This window comes from Anabrus simplex, chromosome 1 (assembly GCF_040414725.1).
Source record: "Anabrus simplex isolate iqAnaSimp1 chromosome 1, ASM4041472v1, whole genome shotgun sequence".
NCBI classification, from domain to species: domain Eukaryota; kingdom Metazoa; phylum Arthropoda; class Insecta; order Orthoptera; family Tettigoniidae; genus Anabrus; species Anabrus simplex.
The window spans coordinates 934,700,132-934,724,615 of record NC_090265.1 but is presented as its reverse complement, the minus strand read 5'-3'; the positions used below and the strand labels follow the sequence as shown (position 1 = coordinate 934,724,615).

General features: G+C 37.5%; 1 protein-coding gene across 1 annotated transcript in view; it reads right to left on the bottom strand.

Moving 5' to 3' along the window:
• The window catches only part of LOC136857538 (paired box protein Pax-6), a 516,728-nt gene that overhangs the window by 12,287 nt on the left and 479,957 nt on the right, over nucleotides 1-24,484 (bottom strand). The window contains exon 6 of the mRNA XM_068225094.1: nucleotides 10,142-10,477. Coding sequence (XP_068081195.1) covers nucleotides 10,142-10,477 — 336 coding nt within the window. The remainder of the gene's footprint in view (nucleotides 1-10,141; nucleotides 10,478-24,484) is intronic.

The following is a 24,484-nucleotide window of genomic DNA, read 5'->3' as shown; positions in this document are numbered from 1 at the left end:
CAAACAATGTATTGTGCACCCTGTATCACCAGGAGGGCACATGTAAACCAGGTTTGCTTTGACATTTCGCTTTTTTAAGTATGGCATCGTAGAACAAAATGGCTGCCTTTCTTTCATATATACGTGTTAACTATGTGATGCGTGACGTTATGAACATACTGGTTCCTTAGCTACATTTGGAAAATATGTTATATTGCTTATTCCATAAAAATGAAAAATCATACTTTTAGCACATAAGTTTTCATTTTAGACATGGTGCAATTAGCCCAATATGTTTAAGAAAAGGCTAGATCCCATTCTGGCAACGATCGGCTTCGTTACTGAAAGCAAAATGTTTTCAGTTTGATTCAAAATATCTTACATCTAACACCAGGAATTAAAATACCGAGCAATTGGATACGTGTTTTGAGCTGTCAGCTTGCATTCGGGAGATACTAGGTTCGAATCCCCCTGTCGGCGGTCATGAAGGTGTTTTTCCTTCGCTTCCCATTGTTACCGTTCCTTAATCAAGGCCACGGCACTCCTAGCCCTCTCGGCTCCAACGTCATATCTGTGTCGGTGCAACGTAAAAAATATATGTTTACTTACTTCCTGTTTCTTCGGTGAAATTTTAACTTGTTCAAATCTAACAGTCCATTCTCGAACAAACAACTATCTTAAGAGGGTGGTATAGGCGACCAAGTTTTAATCCCTTCCTTTCGTGACCTTCCAGCTTACACAACCAATTTAGAATTAGCTACCAAAATAGAACCCTTTTACAACTGTACAGCACGTTTAATGCTAGTTTTATTGAAAGCCGGTATTCTACATTTTCATGTTGATTCGCCAAAGACGATGGTTTATGTCGGTGCACTTTCGGTGAATTGATTACGTTTCCTATTACAGGCATGCTATTAAATTATGGATGGTGGTAAATTTTATTATCGTATATAGTATAAATCCATCGCTCAGTCAAAACTAAACTTTCTATTATCTTATGAAGAAAGGAGCCGGCGGTAGGCCTTTATTCCTGGTAATAAAAATCCTCACCGAGCTCGATAGCTGCAGTCGCTTAAGTGCGGCCAGTATCCATTAATCGGGAGATAGTGGGTTCGAAGCCCACTGTCGGCAGCCCTGAAGATGGTTTTCCGTGGTTTCCCATTTTCATACCAGGTAAATGCTGGGGCTGTACCTTAATTAAGGCCACGGCCGCTTTCTTCCCATTCCTAGGCGTTTCCCATCCCATCGTCGCCCTAAGACCTATCTGTGGCGGTGCGACGTAAAGCAAATAGAAAAAAAAATCCTCAGTTCTACTCCTGTCTAAATGCACTACAACACTGACTGGTACCAATGCTCGGGTTAGCCTATTGTGCTAAATGAAAGATTATCCTTCCCGCAGCCGACAGAGACAACATAATCTGAATTTCTCCTTGAAAATATCAAATCTCTCTATCCATGTTTACCGTAGGAAACTGTTGTTTCTGATGTTGATAATTCAGTAATTTATTTGCGAAAACCCTCAAAACGATTTCACCATGTCGAACTGATGTAACATACTTACTTGATTTGGAATTTTATATCTCTAGTAGTAGTAGTGGTGGTGTGAAAAGGTTTGATACTCTACTCCCTTTACTGAGCCAGTGAGGATTGTGAAATGTAAGGAATATACGCTTTCTTAACGATTTGTGTATTCTCCTGATTAAATACTGAAGAAAACTAGTAACTAGTAACCCCAAGTCACTACAGCGCTTGAAAGGCCTTGGCCTACCAAGCGACCGCTGCTCGGCCCGAAGGCCTGCAGATTACGAGGTGTCGTGTGGTCAGCACGACGATTTCTCTCGGAAGTCATTCTTGGCTTTCTAGACTGGGGCCGCTATCTCACCGTCAGATAGCTCCTCAATTCTAATCACGTAGGCTGAGTGGACCTCGAACCAGCCCTCAGATCCAGGTAAAAATCCCTGACCAGGCCGGGAATCGAAGCCGGGGGCTCCGGGTAACAGGCAAGCACGTTACCCCTACACCACGGGGGCGGCTGAAGGAAACTAGTTCATCACCAAGTTCTTATCACGATGCTGTGTTACATAGCACTTATCAGCCTCTTTCTTCTCTCATTCTCAGCCTTCGGAGAATATCTCTTGAAACTATAATGATAACAGCGACGGACTTCATTCCTGAAAAAAATTGTCCAGCTAGCTCGGTGCAAACAAGAACAATAAAGTATAGCCTATACATTAACGGTATAAACGCATGATCGATAACCCAATAAGCATCCACATCCCAATGGATGACGTACTGAAATACCTACGAATACCACAGGACTGAGCCGTGTCAAACTTGGCCTCAGAGTGCCAGTCCTCAACCGTCGGAACCACTCAGTGGGGCAATTTTAATACCTTCTTCACTAGTCTATGTAACTATTGAAAAAATATCTTCTTAGTATGATGTGCAGTTGTTAATTAGTCAAAGGGGCTGAAATATTTTCCAGATTTCTGGGGTGTTAAGCATTTCAGTTCTGTCTGCGAGTACTGATTTATTTATTTATTTATTTATTTATTTATTTATTTATTTATTTATTTATTTATTTATTTATTTATTTATTTATTTAATTTATTTATTTATTTATTTATCAATTAATTAATGTATATATTTATTGATCGTGAATCTTAAATGCTTTTCACTTTAAAATCATAATTCTCGCTCGTTTGAGGGATTACTGTATTTAATTTCCAATGCTTTAGTCTGACTCTCGGATCTATTGTATGCTTTGATACATTCTTTTGAGGAAATTGATTAATTTATGCCTCTAAAATTCCTACTTTTCTGCTTCATATTCCTAATTATTTCAGCAATTATTGGTATTCCAATGCACTTGTTGCTTACACTCAAGCCAATGTGATTTTATAGCCCGTAGATTAATTCATGTTCTATACAAGGATTACCGACCCTAGGTCACTATTAATGCCCATCCCAAACGACTTACCATTCGTGAAATGTTGGTACGGTAATAACCAGGGGGCTCTGATACAGTTTTGCTTGTATAAGGATTCTCTCGATTACTTTATCTACCCTACCTCTCCTATCCAGCCTCTGTTAAGAATGTGGATCCTGGGAATTCTGTCATTTTCCCGCTTTTCATATCCTTTCCTTTACATTATTAGAAACCCTTCGATATTCAGTCTTCGTCGTTTGGTCGATTATTTTACATTATCTTATGATTAATCTTACGAAGATTTGGCAACACTGTTCCATTGCGCTTTAAAACAGCAACTACCACCTCCATTACAAATTAACATTCAGATATTAGGCCCCTTTTATCAATCCACTTCTTGGATCTGATGTGAGAGAGATGGAGAACCTTTTCCGGAATAAATCTGAGTGAAACTCCCCGGATTACTAGAACCACAACTAGGATTTGGACACCTGCTTTGCTGACCGCAACTCTGATCTTGAGCAATGTCGTGTTTAGTTCCTTGCACGCAGCTTGCTGCTGTCCATCACACGGCGGAAGGTGAAGGTCTGCCAATCACGTAAAGGCCACCTTCATTTACATCCAGGTCCGTGATACTCTCACTGGATAATTTACTTAATTAAGAAATCCCAACTGAGTACTTATGGATTATCTTTTAACGTAAGCTGTGCATTCATTTTAAAAACTTCCAGCACTTACCCCACGCTTTCATTGTTTCACCACAACCAAACATTTTGGAGGTTTGTCTTAGTTATTGGGTGAAAATGGTGGATTAAGAGGCCCCTAAGTCATGAAATTATAATGTGATGAAAAACCACTCACGGTTTGGAGAATTAAATGACTTATACAACAAAACATTTTCAGTCAGTTATAAGGTTATTCATTATTTTATCAATCTTCAACTCAAGTTACCAGCACTTTCAAAAGTGAATACGAGATCATCATTCCTTCGTATCATTCAAGCAATATTGATTAAGGCTTTGATGAAGAAGTATTTCGTAAACAATTTGTGCATACAACACAAAACAGTTTGCCACTTTTTCACTAAACTTGACCTCATTGAATGATATCTCATTATCTCAAATCCATAAATTCGGAAATGATTCCATGAAATTTATAAAATTTCTTAGGCCGCCATATTCCATTCACGACTGCAACCTAAGACTATTCTGCTTCCAATTTCAACGCTTGTTTATTTAATATTAACTATACAGGTCTCATTTTTGTGCAAACTACCTATACAATTCTTATTTCTACAGCAACGCATACTACTGTATATGAACTTATTTCAAATCGGTTATTTCTGTGGGGATAATAACGGCCTTGAGGATTCGTCGTGCTGACCACACGACACCTCGTAATCTGCAGGTCTTCGGGCTGAGCAATGCTCGTATGATAGGCCAAGGCCCTTCGGGGCTATTGCGCCATGACGAAAAGTGAACCTTCTTTCGTTAGAGCAAATCGATGGCCTAAAACATCACTACAGCTGTGTACAGTTTGCTAACAAAAAGTCTCTTTATTATGACAACACCGGGCGAGTTGGCCGTGCGGTCAGGGGCACGCGGCTGTGAGCTTGCATCCCGGAGATAGTGGTTCGAATCCCACTGTCGGCAGCCCTGAAGATGTTTTCCGTGGTTTACCATTTTCACACTAGGCAAATGCTGGGGCTGTACCTTAATTAAGGCCACGGAAGCTTCCCTCCAACTCCTAGGCCTTTCCTATACCATCGTCGCCATAAGAACTATCTGTGTCGATGCGACGTAAAGCAACTTGCAAAAAACTTATTATGGCAACTGTGAGGGACAATACTGTATTTTCGCACAATTTACGTAGGTTTTCCTTCGGAGCTGTTTGTTACTCAATTTTATTATTGAAACACTATCGAGATCTCTTATTCTGCAGACGATAAACTAAATTTTGTGGTCGCTCCCCGCGATTTTGGAACTTCTTTTCAGTAGAAGTCAAAAGCTGTAATTATGGCTATTAGGGGAAGTACAACTACAACCATTCCTTCTTAACTATGATAAGAAGTGAAAAATAATGACGTGATTTTACAAGACGCGTACTGAGTTAGGAATATCTCCCTAAATACATCATGAGGGTGAAACAATACTGCCAGTACAAAGGAAACGGACTAAGGTCTCGAATTAGAAAACATCGCTTCACAGATATAGGGCTTTATCTCCAAAATGTGTTTTCATCCGTTCAAACCAATCAAGTTTTTACATTAATATACAATCTAAGATATGTTGCATCTCCTTTACAGCATACATCTTATGGAAGGCTCTTACCTTACTTACATTATTTGTGAAATATTCTGAAACAATCTTCTGAGAACAGAGAACGTTTTTTACAGGTCGCTCTGTCAGCCCGAGTAATTTTCTCGACCGTAAAACAGTTATAGTTAACACAGTGATGTCGAAAGATATGGCAGTTCAAGACGAATCCCTCTTTAAACGAGGTATGTTATTTTGAATTATATTCCCTGGTAATACTTGTCCAACTCACTTGTCTGAGGAATAATGTATACTGAGATAGTTACTTTTAAAGTGACCCTGTAATTTTTGTGGAAATAATGTGTCGTGTTATTTAGGACCACTTTGCACGAACATGTTAATGTTATTCTTACGTGGCGTGGTTTAACACTGATGAATACAACGCTGTCGGAAACTCGTAAAAATGCAAATTTTCGTTAAATACCTCAACAGAGGCATTACATTTCACGCTCTTTCTATGCGAAGCCTAGAGATGACTGCCCTTTGGAATAGCCTTTCTTTGAATGTGGTGCTAAGAAGATCTACCTGATGGCAAGGAACCACTACCGTTCCACGCAGTACATTAGGCACATCCGAACAGTTATGATGAAGAACAGGAACTACTACGAAGTTCAGTTGAGATCATCAGACACTGGAATAGGCATTTGGAGAAAATCTGTAATGAAGAATTCCCACATCCTCCAATACCAATCGCAGAACCAGTGTTTGGCCCTGCCTCAGTCATCATTTCTGATGAAGTAGACGCCGCTATCAAGAAAATGAAGAATGGAAAGCCGACTGAACCAGACGATCTTCCAGCTAAGGTAAGGGATCTATTCGGATATGTAGCGCCTCAATTTCTTGCATAATTTTTAACAGAATCATTGATGAAAACTGAACTCCTCCCATCTGACTTCCTAGCATTACAGTTCCAATATGGTAAGGTAGAGGTGATGTCATGGACTGTTCTATCAATCATCCAATTCACCTTCTCTAACACACGATGAAGATCATCGAACGTGTTCTGCATTCTCGTCTTCGTGTCCTAGTTGACAAGATCCAAAAACCCGTGTGGTTTTGTAAAAAGCAAAGTGACTATCGATGCAATACCTGACCTACGCTTTCTGACTGAGCGATGCCATGAACAAGAGAGAACACTTCATTGGTTTTCTTGGATCTTGAAAAGGCGTCCGATGAAGTGCTGCACAACGTTATCCGGCATGCATTTAGGATGCATGGAGTGCCAGACGTATACATTCCGAGACCCAGATCCTTTATCGTAATGTTTCCAGCCAGGTCCGATGCACCACAGCTACCTCCGAACCTTTTAACACCCACGTTGGTGTTCATCAGGGGGTTGGCTTTGTTTCCGCTTCCGTTCATCCTGTGTATGGACGCCTTGGCTGCAAAACTGAAGACTCCACACCATTGGATACAGGTTTGTGCCGATGATGGCAGTGAAACTCGGCAACACTTACAGTATTTAATCCAAAGCAAAATTCGCCTCGATGAATGTGGCTTGAGGTTTACTTTGAAGAAGACGGTGTAATTGGAGTATGGAGAGCAGAATGATGGGTCAGTTAAGATTGAAGGCGTTGATATCCCTAAAACAATTTTTTGTTTGTATCGGTCATCCGTTCGGATTATACCACACCTCCAGATGCACAGAACAGAATCAACGCGGCTTGGATGGAGTAGCACTAAGTTACGGGAGTTTTTATTGTCCGGAATATGCCACTATATATAAAATTGAAGTTTTACGGAAATATTGTACGTCCAGTAGCATTGTATGAGGTGGAGTGTTGGCCTACACCTACATGTTGTGGAAAGGAGATGCTTCTATTAACAATGAAACGCACTAAACAGGAGCACATAAGAAACCAGGATGTGAGGACGGCGTTTGGTGTGCAAGAGACTCTTCTCAGGTTTAATGACCATGTATTGGGTTGAAGCGTCATTTCAACTGCAAAGGCAGCACTGAAAACGAACCCTGAGCGCCACCAAACATGAGGGCGGCCAAAGAAAAGATGGATCGATGCACTGATGTGGCCATATTGTTGGTTTGCATAACTCTAAACAACGCCAAGTATCGGGTGATGTGGTAAGATAAGTTCAAAACAACGGATTCCACAATGAAGCTGGATAAAGGATAAGGAGAAGAACAGAGGAAGAAGAAGAAGAAGAAGAAGAAGAATACGGAGGGGGAGAAGAAGAAGATGATGATGATGAAGAAGAGAACATAGTCACCATATTTGCTGAAAATAATCCAAAATTGCCCATTTCTTAAATTTCAGTTACACAGTTACTCGCGATACAGATCCTATGGAATATTTTATTACTACTAAAGTGATACAAAGCCGGATGGAGTGGCCGCGCGTTTTAAAGCGCTACGGCTGTGGCAGCATGCTCCACAAGCGGGAGACGAGTGGATTCGAATCCCACTGTCGGTTGTCCTGGTTTCCTATTTTCACTTCGAGGCAAATTCCGGACTAGTTCCTATTTATATGCTACAGTCGATTCCTTCAACATCCTTACCCAATTTACTTCACTACCAATCATTTCAATTTCATTAACTCCTCAACTGAGGTTGTCGCCAGTAAGGGCACCCGGCTGTAAAATATGCCATGTAATTTCATCCCCCGACCCCGTATCAGGAAACGGGACTATGGGGTAGACATACATACTAAAGTGATGCCCGCTGTAACCACTCTCCGCGCAGTAGCATATCATTTGAATGTGTACACTACGCGAGAGTTTCAGTATTCGATCTCTACCTTAGAAATTAGTTTATTGAACTCTCTGTATTACGAAACAGTTAAGCTGCTGATGGACTTAGGGAAATTAAACAAAGTACTCAGTCTGTAGGCCTAGAGTTATTTCTCCAGACTGTTGAATTTCGTTCATTATTTGATAAAAAATATAAATTTATTAATCGTTATTATTTCATTATGATGTTCCTTTGTAAATTTCTCTGAATAAACGAAATAATAATGGACCTCCATTCTCCTCAAATGACTTCACAGTGCACAACTTCATCAGATTTATTTATTATTTACTTCTGCACGAATACCTTCCTGATATAGTTCCAGCCTATTCCTACCAGAAATTAAGAACCTCAGGACCATAAGCCACTTCACAGATGGTAATCTGGTTTCAAACTTATTCGACTTCCTTGCAAAGGATTAAAGCCATATACTTCCAGGTCAACCGAGCGCACCTTAACCACCTCGGCTAGGTAACTCCTAAATTGTGAATAAGATTTACAATCAATCAATCAATCAATCAATCAATCAATCAATCAATCAATCAATCAATCAATCAATCAATCAATCAATCAATCAATCAATCAATCAATCATCAATCCATCAATCAATCAATCAATCAATCAATCAATCAATCAACACTGATCTGCATTTAGGGCAGTCACCCATTTGGCAGATTCCCTATTTCTTGTTTATCTAGTCCTTCTTAAATAATTGCGAAGAATTTGGAAAGTTATAGAAAATCTCCCTTGGTAAATTATTGCAATTCCTAACTCCTCTTCCTATAAACGAATATTTGCCCCAATTTGTCCTCTTAAATTCCAACTTTATCTTCATATTGTGATCATTCCCACTTTTAAAAACTCCACTCAAAAGTTGGAAAGATCTCCATCTATCCAGTCGAATTTCGTTTGCTTACAGTAAATGAGGTCTGAAAACGGTACAATAGAAGATAATTTTATCTACAAGCTTACTTCCTTCACAATATATTCCGTTAATAATAACTGTGAATTCACTATATTAGCTGCTTTACACCATTCTATGCAGGTAAATATATTAATAAAAAACTCTTACATTGCGAAATAATTCCCACCTTCAAATACTGACCATGAAATAACTCCGATAACATTTCATCATTGAGGAAATAATCAAAGGAATATCCAATTTCATATACCTTTGCTGTGATAGCACGTCTCGATGTCCTTCGCCTCTTACAGACTAAAATGAACATTGTCCATTTTTATATGTTTACGATTGGTGTTAAATATTATTGATTTGCAGATACAAAACTTGGCCAGAGGGTAGATTTTGTATAAATAGTAACATCTAGACCTTAATTTCAGAACTTCAGATTCACTCGTTTAACACTTACGTAAGTTTCCCAGATGGGGGACGATGTGGTGAAAATAAAAATATATACACAAACAAATTAATTCAGACTGATTTATAATGAAATTAATAATGAAGAACAAATCCAGGAAAGAAATTTAGATTAAATCCTATAAATCGATGGTAGTTCACCCTTACTTTACTGTAGTGAAAATTGGTACGTAAACCAAAGTATTATTGCTCAAAACATTTCGACAGAGATGGCACGCATTAGATCGGCGAAACTGTGCACAAAACTATATCATATCCGAAAAGTAAAATATCAGAGATTAGCTAAATGTCACCTGTGCAAGAAATCACTGATGAGAGTAACCAATTTGAGTCTACGTATACTCTATTCCCTTTCCAAATCCTGGACCTCTTCTAGTCAACTGATCCTATTCATGTACTTCTGTTTAATTTCCTTATCCTGAAGTTTTTGAAGTTTTGTCACTCAGTCCCATAACTAGTAAAAATTTGTACATTGCATATCAGATAGTGGCCTACATTCTCGAAATATCTCTGGAAGATCAATACGCGCTCAATTCTTACAAATATTCTGAATGCATAAACTGCGAATAGCCTTAAACTTCAAGAAGGGTATACCTCGATTTTGAGAAATATGGTGCGAAGTCCCTTTGAAAAGCAAATTCTTCCACTTCACCTAACAAGACTGGAACAATCCCATTCCATGTATTTATCAGTCTTAAATGTTTTCCTCGGCAAATATTTCAATTCATGATATGCATGACATGAGCTAGCTATGCTAGACAAATATGACCAACAAGGCATTATTGGTGAATTATTACCTATCAGGCGCGGCATCATGAGGTCTGGCTGTCCACTGAGCGAGGCTGTATCGTGATGATGGTGGTGGTTAACGGTGGAACCAGGCGATGACGATGATCCTGGCGACCCAGCCATGGCGGACGACGTAGATGAGGATGTCGGCGTCAGACCTAGCGTTGGGGCTGTCCAAAGGTGTGCCGCGGGATGCCAGGGAAAGGCAGCCGCGTACGGATGGGGGTGATACAGGCCATACCCTGCCGCTCGCGCGAACTCCGCTGCTGCACGTTCAGCCGCTCGGTTACGCAAGATGCGGTTGATGCTGCTCACAGACGGCGCCGTCGCATTGGTGCATACTCCTATGGTGACATTCAAACAACTTAATGAAATGTTATATTATTATGCAATAAATTTATATCAGTTACTGTCATTGCTCAAGTATTACTTTGTTGATTAATTTGGAGCGTAAAATAGTGACATTATGAGCTCTTGTCAGCAAACATCACAGGAAAATGAGGAAGGAATACAACTATTCGAAGAAGGGAATACCATTAAAGGTGGAGATATGAACACTATCTGGGTCTGAACAATCGAATGCAGTAGAGGTTGGAAAATATAAAAAATTGACTAAGAGAGTTTGGCTGGGAATGCAGAATAAGGAGGCCGGAGAGAAGATAATATGGGGGCAATCTAAGATTTTTCTGACATCCCAGACTACGCTCCATAGTCGTGAGCCCCTGCGAGCAAGGGTAGAACTTCAGTAATCGGAGATTCGAGTGTCAAAACCTTTATAGAAAAATCCCAGGATTCATCTACACTTGTTGAATGAAAGTGCCACTTTGGTGTCTGTTTCAAGTCCTAGGCTCGGAATAGTACTTTCAATGTTGGATCATTAGCAGAGATGCTACAGGCTCACAGTCGTTCGGACGTACATGAACCTTATGACCGCAAGTTCATAACTAGGAAAGTCAATACGAAATGAGAATAATCCAATATACAAAAATACTACAGTATTTGAAATGGTTGTCTATGAAAGGGCGTAAGTCAAGAAAGACAACTGATCGGAAATGGTAAAAAGTAACTAAGGGAGGGAGGGGGAGACCCAGCTTAACAAAGGATAAAAGGAGGTTAATATTCATTCGATTGTTAAATATGCTACAATTGTTGTTGACAATTACTGTTTGGCAACTCAGAAGGCGGGAAATATTGAACATTTTATTTTAAAATGTTCTAATTAAAATTTAGACATTATTGAATTTGCTTCTGATTGCTCTTAAGCATGCCCATACTGGGATATGTGCAGCATTTGTCAACAACGTTTGTAGCATACATAACAATCGAATGAATATTGGCCTATTTTCCCCGTGTTAAGCTAGGTCTCCCCTAAAAATTTTCCGATCATCGTTGTCGAAAACTAAGTCTGTAAAGCTTTTCCGACAATATTGGCGAGTGTACATGATGAAAGTTTGATCCTTAACAGCGTACTGTAGTTTAATAACAGAAACATATAAAGGTTTATGGAGAATATTTGACTTGTGAATTTTCATACGAAATCCTATGTATTTTACTTCAAATTATTGAGATTATGATATAATTTCCAAGGTTACACTCAGTTTCTAAAGTTTTCTAGGTAAGAGAAATGGAACTAAACGAGGCCAAAGCGATTGTTTCAAGTAGGGAGTTGTGGAGGTTAATTTACAGAGGTTCGGAGACTGAAGAATGAAGAGCATAACAGTCTATAATGAAGGTGTACAGAATGTTTTCATGTATGTATGTGTGTTTGTATGTATGTAACTCGCCGGTGGTCAAGTGGTTAACGCGTTAGCTTCTTGCACGCAAGATCATAGATCTGACGCCGCCAATAATGGTGAAATATGGGAGATAAGACAAGTTGTTGCAGGGCATTCATCCTCACATGTAAAAAACCTCTAGTGAACACATTACGTGTTCATTGGACCAAATATTCTCAGTACACTGGTACGACCTCTTTGTGAAAACGGAACATCGAAATTGACACGCAAGTCTTGTAGGTAGTGTCAACGGGAATGACTTGCATTTTAGTAGCTGACGTGATCCGATTATTATTATTATTATTATTATTATTATTATTATTATTATTATTATTATTATTATTATGTGCGTATGGATCCAAATCTCTAACGATTCTGTTTTCTGAGTTGCCAAATATATCTCATCCTTTCTCCGTGGATCCTTTTTCGTTCTGGTTGCACTTTCCACCCATTCATTTTTTTCCTATAGAGGTTTCTGTGTCAGTTCAGTTCATCTGTACTTTTTCCAGATCCTTCTTCACTTCCAGTACCCATGGAATATTTTTTAGATTTTCTATGTAGGTGAGAATTTTGTGTGTCAGTCTACTTGCCGGCAGTCTGCAGACGTGCCCAGTTATTATTATTATTATTATTATTATTATTATTATTATTATTATTATTATTATTATTATTATCATTATTATTATTCCGTGCTAAGCATATAGGAAGACAATTCAATTATTAAGGGGATATTACTTATATAGGCTATATTTCGTATGATTACCATAACCTTCTACTACGGAGTGCAGAGACATACAGTTGGTAGGCTACAGGTTCTGACAGCGTGCAGCATATGGCAGAACAAGCGTGAATAAAACTAGAGTTCGGACAACTGGCCGTTCCGCAAGAAAATTGTAGCCTACCTCAGAGGAAGGAGACTGACAGAAGAATGGTCCAGCGATATAGTAAAAACTACGGAAAGGGCTTAAGGATTTATAAAAAGCCAAACAACCTTCGTTTAAGAACAGAGTTCGTATCTTCTGACTTGTGAATTTTCATCAATAAACCCATATTACTTCAAATTATTGAGATTATAATATATTTTCCATGGTTAAATTCAGTTTCAAAAGTTTTTAGGTAAGAGATATGGAACTAAACGAGATCACAGTGATAGTTACAAGTACGGAGTAACGAAACATTTTCGAGCATTGACAACGTTATTTGTATCCCGATTGATTGTGAATCGTCCAGATTTTCAGGCCGCATACCTGAAATAGACTTTGTTATCCAGAATTTCACAATGATTTTTCTTTTGACAATAACCCCCCCCCCTCCCTCTGTTTGTCTCTATATAAAGAAGAAAGCCCTCAATTAACTCTTTAATACTCACTATTTTTGACATCATTGGAAATTAAGCATAGAAGGCTGTTTCTGGCAGAAAAATCGTGATACATGCCACTTCTGCTTATGGAATATCATATTTCGTGATATTTTCTCCATAACTATTTGTGAAGAAATAAATATTTCAAAATATCTCTTGAAATAGCTGTTTTTATTTGGGCAATGTCTAAATATATTGTGCACAATATTATTTTGGGTTCACCTGTACTTGTAATCCCTTTAGTTATTGATAAATTTATGTCACAGGGCGGTGTCCTATTGAAAAAAGGATTGGTTGCAATTTCGGCTGCTCTCAAAATATACATAAACTAATTCAAATGTAAAACTAAATATTTATTGTAAAGTTCAATGCAGCTGTGTTCAAACACTTTTTAGCCATAAAATAAACATTAAAGTGAATTCTAGAAATCGTAATTTAAGAAACTCATTAGTTAGTGAAATTTCACTTGTGATACGGTAGTGTTTATCCCTTTTACGAAATTCTAAGAATTTAATCTTTAATTTAAATATCTGGTTAGGAAGTGGAGAGTGGAGTTTAAATCCCTCAGCGGGTGGTACGTTAGAAGCGTGACCAGTATTGTTGGAGCCAGTTCCTATTACGACCAACAATGAGACCCCAATCAAACGGGCCTCTTTACCTCACAAAGAGCGGGCAGCAGCTCTTTAATGGCTGGCCACACGAGCCTGCCCAGCTTCTGTGACATCTTCGCTGCTCCGCTCTTCTGATTCCAAGAATCCTCCTCAATAATGAGATGCATTTCATTCTTGTTGAACCGAGACGAGGTTTTAAAATAATTCGTTATGTTGTAGCGAAGTTCAAACACCTTTAAAGTGAGGGGAATTGTTTGTATGTAAAGAAGAGCATTTAAGTAAATCTCAGTACAAATCAGTGAAAGTGTACTCTACAATACCATTATTCTCTGGCTTAATGAAGGAGGTCAGTTGATGAGAAAGAAGGATTGATTAAAACGTATTTATTATGATATGATGTACAATTTTCATATTTATTTATTGACAAATTTACATCTGAGTTGGGTGATTTGATTCTATTGAGCGCAGGCCAACCTGAGGTTCATTCTCTGAAAATAAAATAGCCTACATGAAGCTAATTTTTAATTGTATCTCTGTTTATCAATTATTTGAAATTGCTAAGTGATATATAAGATTTGGTTTGCATGGTTGAATAAAATGAAGGAAAACACAGTTAACGTCATTCTTACAGATGCTGATTTTCCGCCCGCATGAATGACGTTCGAATCCCGGTGAATTTGCAACCGAAGAATTACATGATGTTAGAAAAAGTGAGCATCTGGTCTCAGAATCTTGGTCTAAAAAAATACTACTTTAGAATGGCTATAACAACCCCAGACAAAGCTGAAGATTCTTCTTTCTCTGGAAATAAAATGCATAGTGTTAATTTAGTATATTTACTTTTAATTTAAAATTTCGAATGTAATTCATTTAAACTACAGGTTTACACATAATTTCAAATACTGACGTCCAGAGATCTAATTCGAGTTGTTATTGTTGTTATTATTTTCGTTGTTGCTGTATAGCAATAGAGGCTCAGGGTCACTTCCTCTTTGCCAGTTGTAGTCAAAATTAAGGGTGCCCCGGTTGAAGGCGGTGGTGCTAGTTTAATATTCTGTAGGTCAACGCAATAAAGGATATCACTGTAAACGCAAATACACACCTAAGAAATTTAAATAAATTCCATCAGGAATTCTAATGATGCCGTGTTATGTCTCATAAAATAAGTGGTCGGACAAAATTATATCTAAAGATAGTGTTCTATAATAGACAGATCATTAACTTGACTATTCAGAATTTTATTAGTGCTGTCAACAATTCCGTTATTCATTTTTATTTGAGAAATAGTAACAGAAGAATGAAAAAGAGGGCCTGTTTAAGCTCACGAGGAAACTTGTGTTTGGGCAAGTAAATTTACAAATAGTTATTAGATTCAGACATTGTGCTGGCTCCTTAGCCGAATTGTCAGCATTGAGATTCAGTGGTTCGATTTCTGGTCTGGTCGGGGGCTTTAATACCATCCTATTAATTTATCTTACTTGGAGACTGAGTGTTTGCGTTTGTTTCAATTCACTCCTTTTCATATCCACACACAACGTATCACACTACCAACTACCGCAGAGACACGTAATAGTGAACACATTACACCATATAAAGTTGGTGTCTGGAAGGGCATCTGGGAGTAAAACTGGACCAAATCCACATTTGCGACGCAGTTCGTACCTGAAAAAGCGGTAGAATAATCCTACAATGCTCACATACTTGGTATAATGTGAAAGTATATGGATTAAGCTAAACGATCCTCTTCCTGACTCTACCTATATCAAATGGTTATCATCCTGGTTTGTTATTGTGCCACGGGACGGTATTTCCTCACTTCTCTCTACACGATTGTCCGACTCAATGGCTAAATGGTTAGCGTGCTGGCCTTTGGCCACAGGGGTCCCGGGTTCGATTCCCGGCAGTGTCTGGAATTTTAAGCGTCATTGGTTAATTTCCCTCGCAGGGGGCTAGGTTTATGTGTTGTCTTCATCATCATTTCATCCTCATCACGACGGGAGTCAAATCAAAAGACCTGCACCTGGCGAACCAAACCCGTCCTGGGATCTCCCGGCACTAAAAGACATACGCCATTTCATTTCATTCTACACGATAGTCACATAGACAATTTTTCAAGCGCAACGACAATTTGTGCCCGTTATGTTCTCACTTTTTTCTTCATTTCTTGGGATCATCGTAAAATAGTCTTAACATCTGACGTGAGTACATTACTATTAAGAATACGTAATTCCTATGCGGAAAGACCAACCAAAGTTAAAGGAGTTAATTAGAGTGTACGGATTGTGGCATACCTATTCACGGAGTACCAGGGATAAACAACAAGATTTTAACTCATATTTGCTATTAGTTCAACCAATATTCATTCATAATATCCATATCCTACTTTTCAGAGTGCTTGTAAGTATTAATAGGCTGTGATATATTTTAAGCCAAATGAATAACGCCCAGCAGTCACAGAATATTGAAACCGAAACTCCTCCTTCTAGATGCTGCTATGAATTAAAAGCTGCTAGTGGGCAGTAAGCTTTGATTGGCTATGTGATGCTGTCATTTGAAGTCGATCCAGATGAAGTTGACACGGTTCCACGAAACTTGAGCGCCAGGTGAGCAACTCCTGCTGGGACAAGACCAAGCTCCCCGGCGAGCACCTCGCGCTTTAAATAATGGACGGTGAAAGTGTAATTACATCAGGTATTTACATTTAGTGATGGTGTTTCTCACATGTTTCCAGAAAATGAGTATTTCCTTTGTCCATAGTTTGTGGCACTAGACTTAAACTACGGCAGTGTTAATGTCTATGCAGATACTACGTACTTTGAGTTCATAGTGTAAAAGATATTTAACGTTCAAAACGCAGTAATACTTTAAACTTTTGCTGTACAAATTTGTATGAAAAATTCAAAAATATCGGTTTTTAGTACTACTAAAGACAATTTAGACTACACAATATTGTTGTAATAACGTAAATCAGCGTCCTTACTTCTTACCATCTCTACTAAATCAGAAATATTAATCTGAACGGATACTGTTCCACACTAAGAAGAAACTTGAACTAAAAGAAGAAAAATTAAATATGTGAATATGTACGTGTGGTCTAACTAGTTATGAAACTGACCGTAGGTTATAAACTACAATTTGATTGGCTCAATGAATGGTGACATTTTTGAAGTTTGACTGTGAAAAAGATCACAATAACCTCTACCGCTGAAAATTCCTTGCACCAACAAATAAATGAGAAATATTTTAATAAGGAATTTGCATATTTACACAGGATTTGTACTACACCATCCGGTACTTTTATGAAAATAAACATATCTTTTCCAGATATTCAAGAATTTAATCGCTAGTTAAATATAGCTAAATATCGCATATCAAAGTTCATAGACATGAAGAAAGGTACCAAAACTAGTCTAAAGGGATTTGAATACATTTCGTATTTCTCATGGATGATTATTAACATTAAATCTAAACATATTAAAAGTGGATGGCTACAACATTTATCTTCGTCTAAATGCTAAGTGAAACCAATTACGTAAGTGTAGAAAAAGAAACGTACCTACTGTGTGCAATTGGTGATGTACATAGATTTCCTCACTAGAAGTTGCGAAATTTAGAAGCAAGGTTTCAACTTCTGAATAGGCATATAATTCTTCGGGATCGCCCAGTATATAGCAGACAGTATAGAGGTAACCTGTTGTGGAAATCTTTGCCTAAAATCTAAAAACTAAACTAAAGCGGCTTATGAATAAACATTCGTTTCCTAGCATCATTGGTTTCCCTGCCACTCATTTTAAAGTAATTTGACTATAATTTCGCGTGTGGAGGCGATTCGTACAGGTTAAGGTCTTTCAGTAAAATATTTCGCATATGATGTTATTTTAAACTTGCTTAATCTCTATTCGATTATAACACTGGTCTACAAAATCAACACTTTAATTTTACGTACTAACTGTACGTGTTTGTGTTTTTCATGTAGAACTCACACATGCTTTCTTTTCATAAGTCAGGAACTTCTTGTGGCACACGTTAAAATTTTTAAGAATTAATACCAACGTAACACTAAACGTTAAATATGCTCCTCAGTTATGGTTACCTCAAATCTTGAATATGATGTTTTTTGTTCAGATTTTACCTTTGGAATGTCCCTTTTCAGTGTCCAGCGGTATTCGCCAGCATGCTGTGATTCCATTTGACTACGTACCTCTTTTATATTGTAAAAATGTGCTGATGAAAACGATCGCCATATACATCACAGACAGCCCCAAAATTTTCTGGGAATAAGTCTAGGTGGGAGTCCAGGAAGTGTTTTAAAGACATGATGCATCAATAACTTGGTATGATTTCAAAAGAATATTCACTATACCATGATAGGTTTCTGAAGCAGTTAGTGTGATGTAAAGTAAATATTATTATTATTATTATTATTATTATTATTATTATTATTATTATTATTATTATTATTATTATTATTATTATTATTATTATTATTATTATTATTATTATTATAGTAGTCTGCTTTATTATTTCCAAGAAAATCAGAAGAGATATTTCGAGGCTGCCTTTTTCAGTAGATTTAACTGTTTTCCAAAATGTTCGTGATTGATTTCTTATCTTATTTTTAGTGCTATAAAATTCCCTCCTTAAGTTTTACATCACTAACTTAGGTAAATTAAGATTTCGAATACATAAATGCAGCAGAATCTTTGTGAATTGCTTTTACAAAATTGTTCATGCGTCCTAGCTTTATATGCACGGGATTTAAATGCACATATTCAGGATTCACCAATGGACATTTGATAGATTTTCAGGGTAAGTTTCTTAGCGTGGTGAGACATATTATCCCTCCTGTCCCATTCACATAAAAATATCATAATGAAGTATATCTGATTTGCAAACCCAGTAATATATCCGTTATATATTCCAGTTGTATAATGTGTACTGGATTGTTTCTAAAGAGTAGTTTAATATTTTGAAATGTCTCTTTTGTATCAATGGCATGCACAAATGCATTGCCATTATGCGGAAGTAAAGCCTTCAGACTCACTTTTGATTAGTCTGTGAACAATCGCCACTCGTTTGGCTGGTGTCGATTTCCAAAGCCCTCCATTACTGAACAAAATTTATTGCAATAAACTATAGATTTCTCTTTAGAGAAGTTGTATTTAAAATCACTAAATCGACAAAAATTCACATCCTTGTATCTTTGTTAATGTATTTGAATATTTGAGCCTGGAAATTCTTTACGTAACTTTCAATCCCGAATATGAGAAATTATTAGGATCTTTCTGAGTTGAAAGTTAGGTTCTAACGAACCGCTAGCTTCAAATATAGGATCACTGTCCTCGCCTCTTTGTTCTTCATTATCGGCTGGGTCCGAGTCGGAGTCATCACTCTAGATCATGAAATTGAGATTTTCAGTACAGGATGTTTTTACTTTGTAATATAATAATACGTTTCGATCCGAGGTAATCAGTCTTCCAGGCAGCAGTCAAACGTCGGCAAACTGTACGTGATGTAAAGACAACAACAACACGGTTCAACCCGGAAAATAAACTAAATAATTCTTCACACCGTGGAAGCTTCACCTATAAGAAATAGCATTATTTCCACAGTCCTCCTGTTCCCTCCAAACCGTAGGAACAGCAAAATAATGGTATACAGTAGTACAATTTGTACATCCAGTGAGATGCCTAATATATGATACATAGAAAATATTTGGGGCTGAGTATTTATCAAGATCAACAACTTTACACCCAAAATAAAATTAATAACATTTTATTACAAGTAACGTGAAATTTTTCCTGCGGGATTTGAAGATCAGCTCATAACACACGTAGAAAAAATTGTCTGGGTGATTTAAAGACTTTCAAACAATGTTGAAACTTTTCTAAAAACTAATAACACAGAAAAATAAGACCAATATACAACACAAAACCTACGGGTTCACTACGACTTCAATACTGGATGTCTACTGACAATAGTACTGAAATATCTGAACATTACAATATGTCTGGCAAATAAATAAGCATCCACAGTGTTGCCGACCCATTATGAACTAAATTCTCACTTGTGTGAGTAAAATATCCCACATTTGACCAAAATTTCCCACTTTTTATAACTTTCGAAAATTATAACAAAGAAAGCGTAATATATAGCAGTGTATTGCACAAAATGACTGCTACGAAAGTTATGGCTGTTAGAACAATTCTGAATTAAATATCTGAATTCAGCATAAAACTGCACTAGAGTCAGTATTCAGTTTAGTAATGAAAAAATGGTTTTGTCCGGTGCAATTAGTGCGAAATTCATTTCTGAATAAATGAGCCTTTTTCTTCACATGTCCATGATACCTCATTTTACTACATCTCGTATATACTGTACGACTGTAGTTCATAAATATTCAAAAACCATGAAAAATGTGTGGTACAGACAAGAAGTTAACATTACCAACAATTTAATGAAGAATTCGATAAACATAACTCTCACTGGAAATTTGTCCAGGTACTGATAAAAGTCACTTACGTTTGAGTGTTTAGGCTGTACGAATGCGTGAACCGAGCGAGTTGGCTGTGGCTTTTAGCTTGCATTCCGAAGATAGAGGATTGGAACTCCAGCGACAGTAACCCTGAAGATGGTTTCTTATTTTCATACCAGGTAAAGTATGGGGATGTGTCTTTATTTAGCCCACGATCGCTTCCTTCTCAGTACTTGCGCTACCGTATCTCATCGTCGCCATAAATTATGTCGGAGTCGCTGCGACGTAAAACAAATAGTGGCATATTTGTGTCTGTTTTAAATGAGTATCACTACCATCAAATTTCTTTAAAAATTTTACTACCTATTTTAATAATGTTATATATTAATTGAATGAAATAATTAATCAATATCTCATTCGAAATATCAATGTCGTTTGAAAATATATATCAAACCATTAAGAAAATGAACTTATCGACTACTATAAATGAATACGTGGAAGCTGGCTTGTTATTGTGAGGATATTTTTATTAATAGCATTGGTAAATAAAGATAAGCCGGTATAACTAATCGTTTGACACAGAGAGACAACCACGGAGTACATATCTCCTGGAATAACCACAAAGTATGCTTTGATACTTGACAAATGTCGGGAATATCTACTGTAAATGATTTCTGGGGAAAAAATCTGAAGGGATGCAGCAACCTCCACGAGTATAGGGTCATCAATATTTTCCCAGGAGAGCTGACTGCACGATCTCAAAGGTATGATAATTTGATTGGACACGCGACTGCGATATCAAAAGGCCTTCTTTCTATGAATCAAATCTTTTCATCTTATAATATTCCTTTTGCCAACAACCTCCAAGTTCTATTGTTCTCCTTCAAGGGCAGGCAAATCGAAGGAAGGCCAGCGCCGTGCATTGTAAACTGAGCAATACAGTAAACTTATCGAAGCTTATTCTTCTGCAATATTTATTATAATAAAGTGTGTGAACGAGTTTAGAGTATCTCATTTCAGGTACTTTATTTTCATTATCTGTTCGTAATTGGTCCTCGACTTGCTAGGAGAATGGGGTGTAAAGTAAAATAAGTACGTTCGGTTTCCTTTCTAAACATTAGAATTTCGCGATGCACAATGAACGTAGTCGTAAAAATAGCAAATAGAACGCAAGCTGGTACTTTCATTATTCGGTTATCATCCTACTTAAGGTAAAACGAATATCAGTAAATAAAACACAGCTTTGTTATGGTGAATGGCATAGGGCGACTGATGCCTAGAATGTTGCTGATACACAAAACTCAAACAACAATGTCACCTCTTGTACTTACAGATTATAACTTACAACTTATTATTCACAGTTAAGAAATCGCATAGCATGCAGATGCTGTGATATACTGTAAAACAGTTTACAAGGATGATGCCAGTTACCGTGTTAACTTGGTCTGTACTTTGATAATACCATTATAGTTCTTAAAAGACGGCATGCATGCAGATACTCTGATATACTGTACATCAGTTTAGTGGGAGATGACAGTTACATAGATAACGTGGTCCGTACTTTGTCATTGGCATTATACAGTAGTTTCAAGTGTCTCAGAACTTCAAGATATGAAATGTCGGGATAGAAAAACTATTCCTATTTTCGAGGAAAGCAATTTGAACTTCCGTTTTAAAAGACATACAGTGTCTTCTTGGTTTCTTTAAATGAATGAAATTATGTTACTTCATCAATTAGAACTACTTTAAAAGTTAATAATTATATAAAACAATTATTGTTTCCATAAAATGAAAATGAAACGTGTGTTCTACCGTTGTTCGCTGTTGTAGAGAGAAATGTGTCAAACAATTATCTCTCTTCAAACCTGTTGGAATGTGTTTATGTTGTCCATCATCGTCTTCAGCCGTATATCTCATATGTGACACGACATATTCGGGTGCATGATAACTAAGTGACATCGTCACTGGTTTATCACCTACAGTTCGTATTCCAGTCAATATATTTTAAATGGAATGTAACACCCTGAGGTTCGGATTTCGCGTAAAGTTGAGGTCTTGTGACTAAGAGTATTACCGGTATATTAATGGTCACAAAGATCCTTGTTCCAATACTTCCTTTGAAATGTGAGGTAACAAATGTATCCTACTGTAGTCTTGCATACTATAGAAATATCTCTACTTCACTTCTATCGGTCTCAGTTTTTATCATTATACGTTATAAAAGACGCTATCCAAATTTTCGGTAATACAAAATTGAAATTCACGAAATTCCAATCAAGTGTACAGTGTACAATGAACGTCAGTTATTGGACGATTATATCATTCTTGGGTTAATAACATCTACTTTTGTGTCTCTATGTTTGTGTATAACTGTGTTAAACCGACTGAAAGTTTTCAAAAATTCCTTATCACAAACTATAACCGATAATACTACGCTTTAACACAGATGTAAACAATTCATCCAGTAGCTGAGAAGAAAGTCTATGTTCAATATAAAACAGTCACCATGTACCAGAATTGTTGACTGTAATGGCACTGCAGCATATTTGGAAGGAAAGGTGTTTCTTTATTTAATAACAGTGTATATGTAACTACACTTCTTTGTATACCATACGAAGACACGGTATTGCTATATTTCATTCCCAAGCAGAGTTGACGTAGAGTCAGGGAATGTACTTTGTGGTGTTGTTAGTTCCACTGCTCACTAAGTATGGGTTTTGTCTATAATGGAGATTGGCTGCTCCACGATTAAGACGCAACTCAAATGGGGACCCTGGTGTTCTATAACGAAGCACTAATTGCAGTCGTACGGGTAGCTACTTCTGTACTGAGAGATACGTGCTCCAGGATGAGTACATTCTTATTGTGGCCTCCGGCTTATTGAAGAGAACATGTGAGAGAGCTACTTGCATACCTGTCCGCTCTGTGTGACATCTCATGAAGGAGTTACGACTGTACTATGTTCAGGTACAATAGCCCATAAAAAGAACGAGGGCATGGTAGTTTAAATTCATCGCAGGTTCACTTTTCCCCAGAAAGAATTAAACCTATGGATAAATTGTTCGTTGCGGGTATCTAAAGGGCTTAATTTTTTCAACATGGGAGATGAATTATATTTAAAAAATTAATGATAAAACCTATAACCTGTTTTCCAGCCATTGGCCGGGTCAGGGATGTAATGAATGAATCATATATAGGCTATTAGTACGATGGGGTCGTCACTCCCAAAGTGATTTATTAATGACTGATAGATGCTATGAAATGATATTGGAGAGTGTTGCTGGAATGAAAGATGACAGGGTAAACCGGAATACCCGGAGAAAACCTTGTCCCGCCTCAGCTTTGTCCAGCACAAATCTCACATGGAGTGACCGGGATTTGAACCACGGTATCAAGCGGTGAGAGGCCGACACGCTGCCGTCTGAGGCACGGAGGCTTTTGAAAAATCAATATTAATTAATATGAATAATGCGAAGAACATACAAACTCATGTGCTGATTCTTCGCATTTTTGTAATCAAAGGAATCGCAGTTTCATGTTCTTAATAGAAATATATAACTTTTAGTTTAATATTTATGATATTAATCACTGAAACTTTTACAACAACCAATTGCGGAACAGCCTTTTAGAGCCTTGGTATGTTCAGGCGACTGCTTCCCAGGTATTCTTTCATAGGAAAAAAAATTAGGGATTGGAATAATGTACCAAGGGACATGTTCGATAAATTTCCAATTTCTTTGAGATCATTACAGAATAAACTAGGCAATCAATTGATAGGGAATCTGCCTAATGACGACTCTTAATGCAGATCAAGCTTGCTTTTACGGGGGAATATGTGCCACAACAACCTATAATGTAAGCCATGCAGTATACAGCGAGGCTTTTATCTACAGGTCCCACTTAACATGTCGGAATTCCTTGCATACCGTCTCTTTTTTTAGATTCGATCTTGCGTACGCCACTATCAAAGCCTTACTGAAAGCAAAGCTATTTATCGCCCCAAGATCAAGTTGATGAAGATCTGGTTACTGAAAATGGGAACAGGAGTTAAAAATGAAGCCTGCTTGTGGCACTGCCGTGCAGTAGCCGCGCTCGATAGCTGTCACCGCTTGTTAAACTCGACACATTGC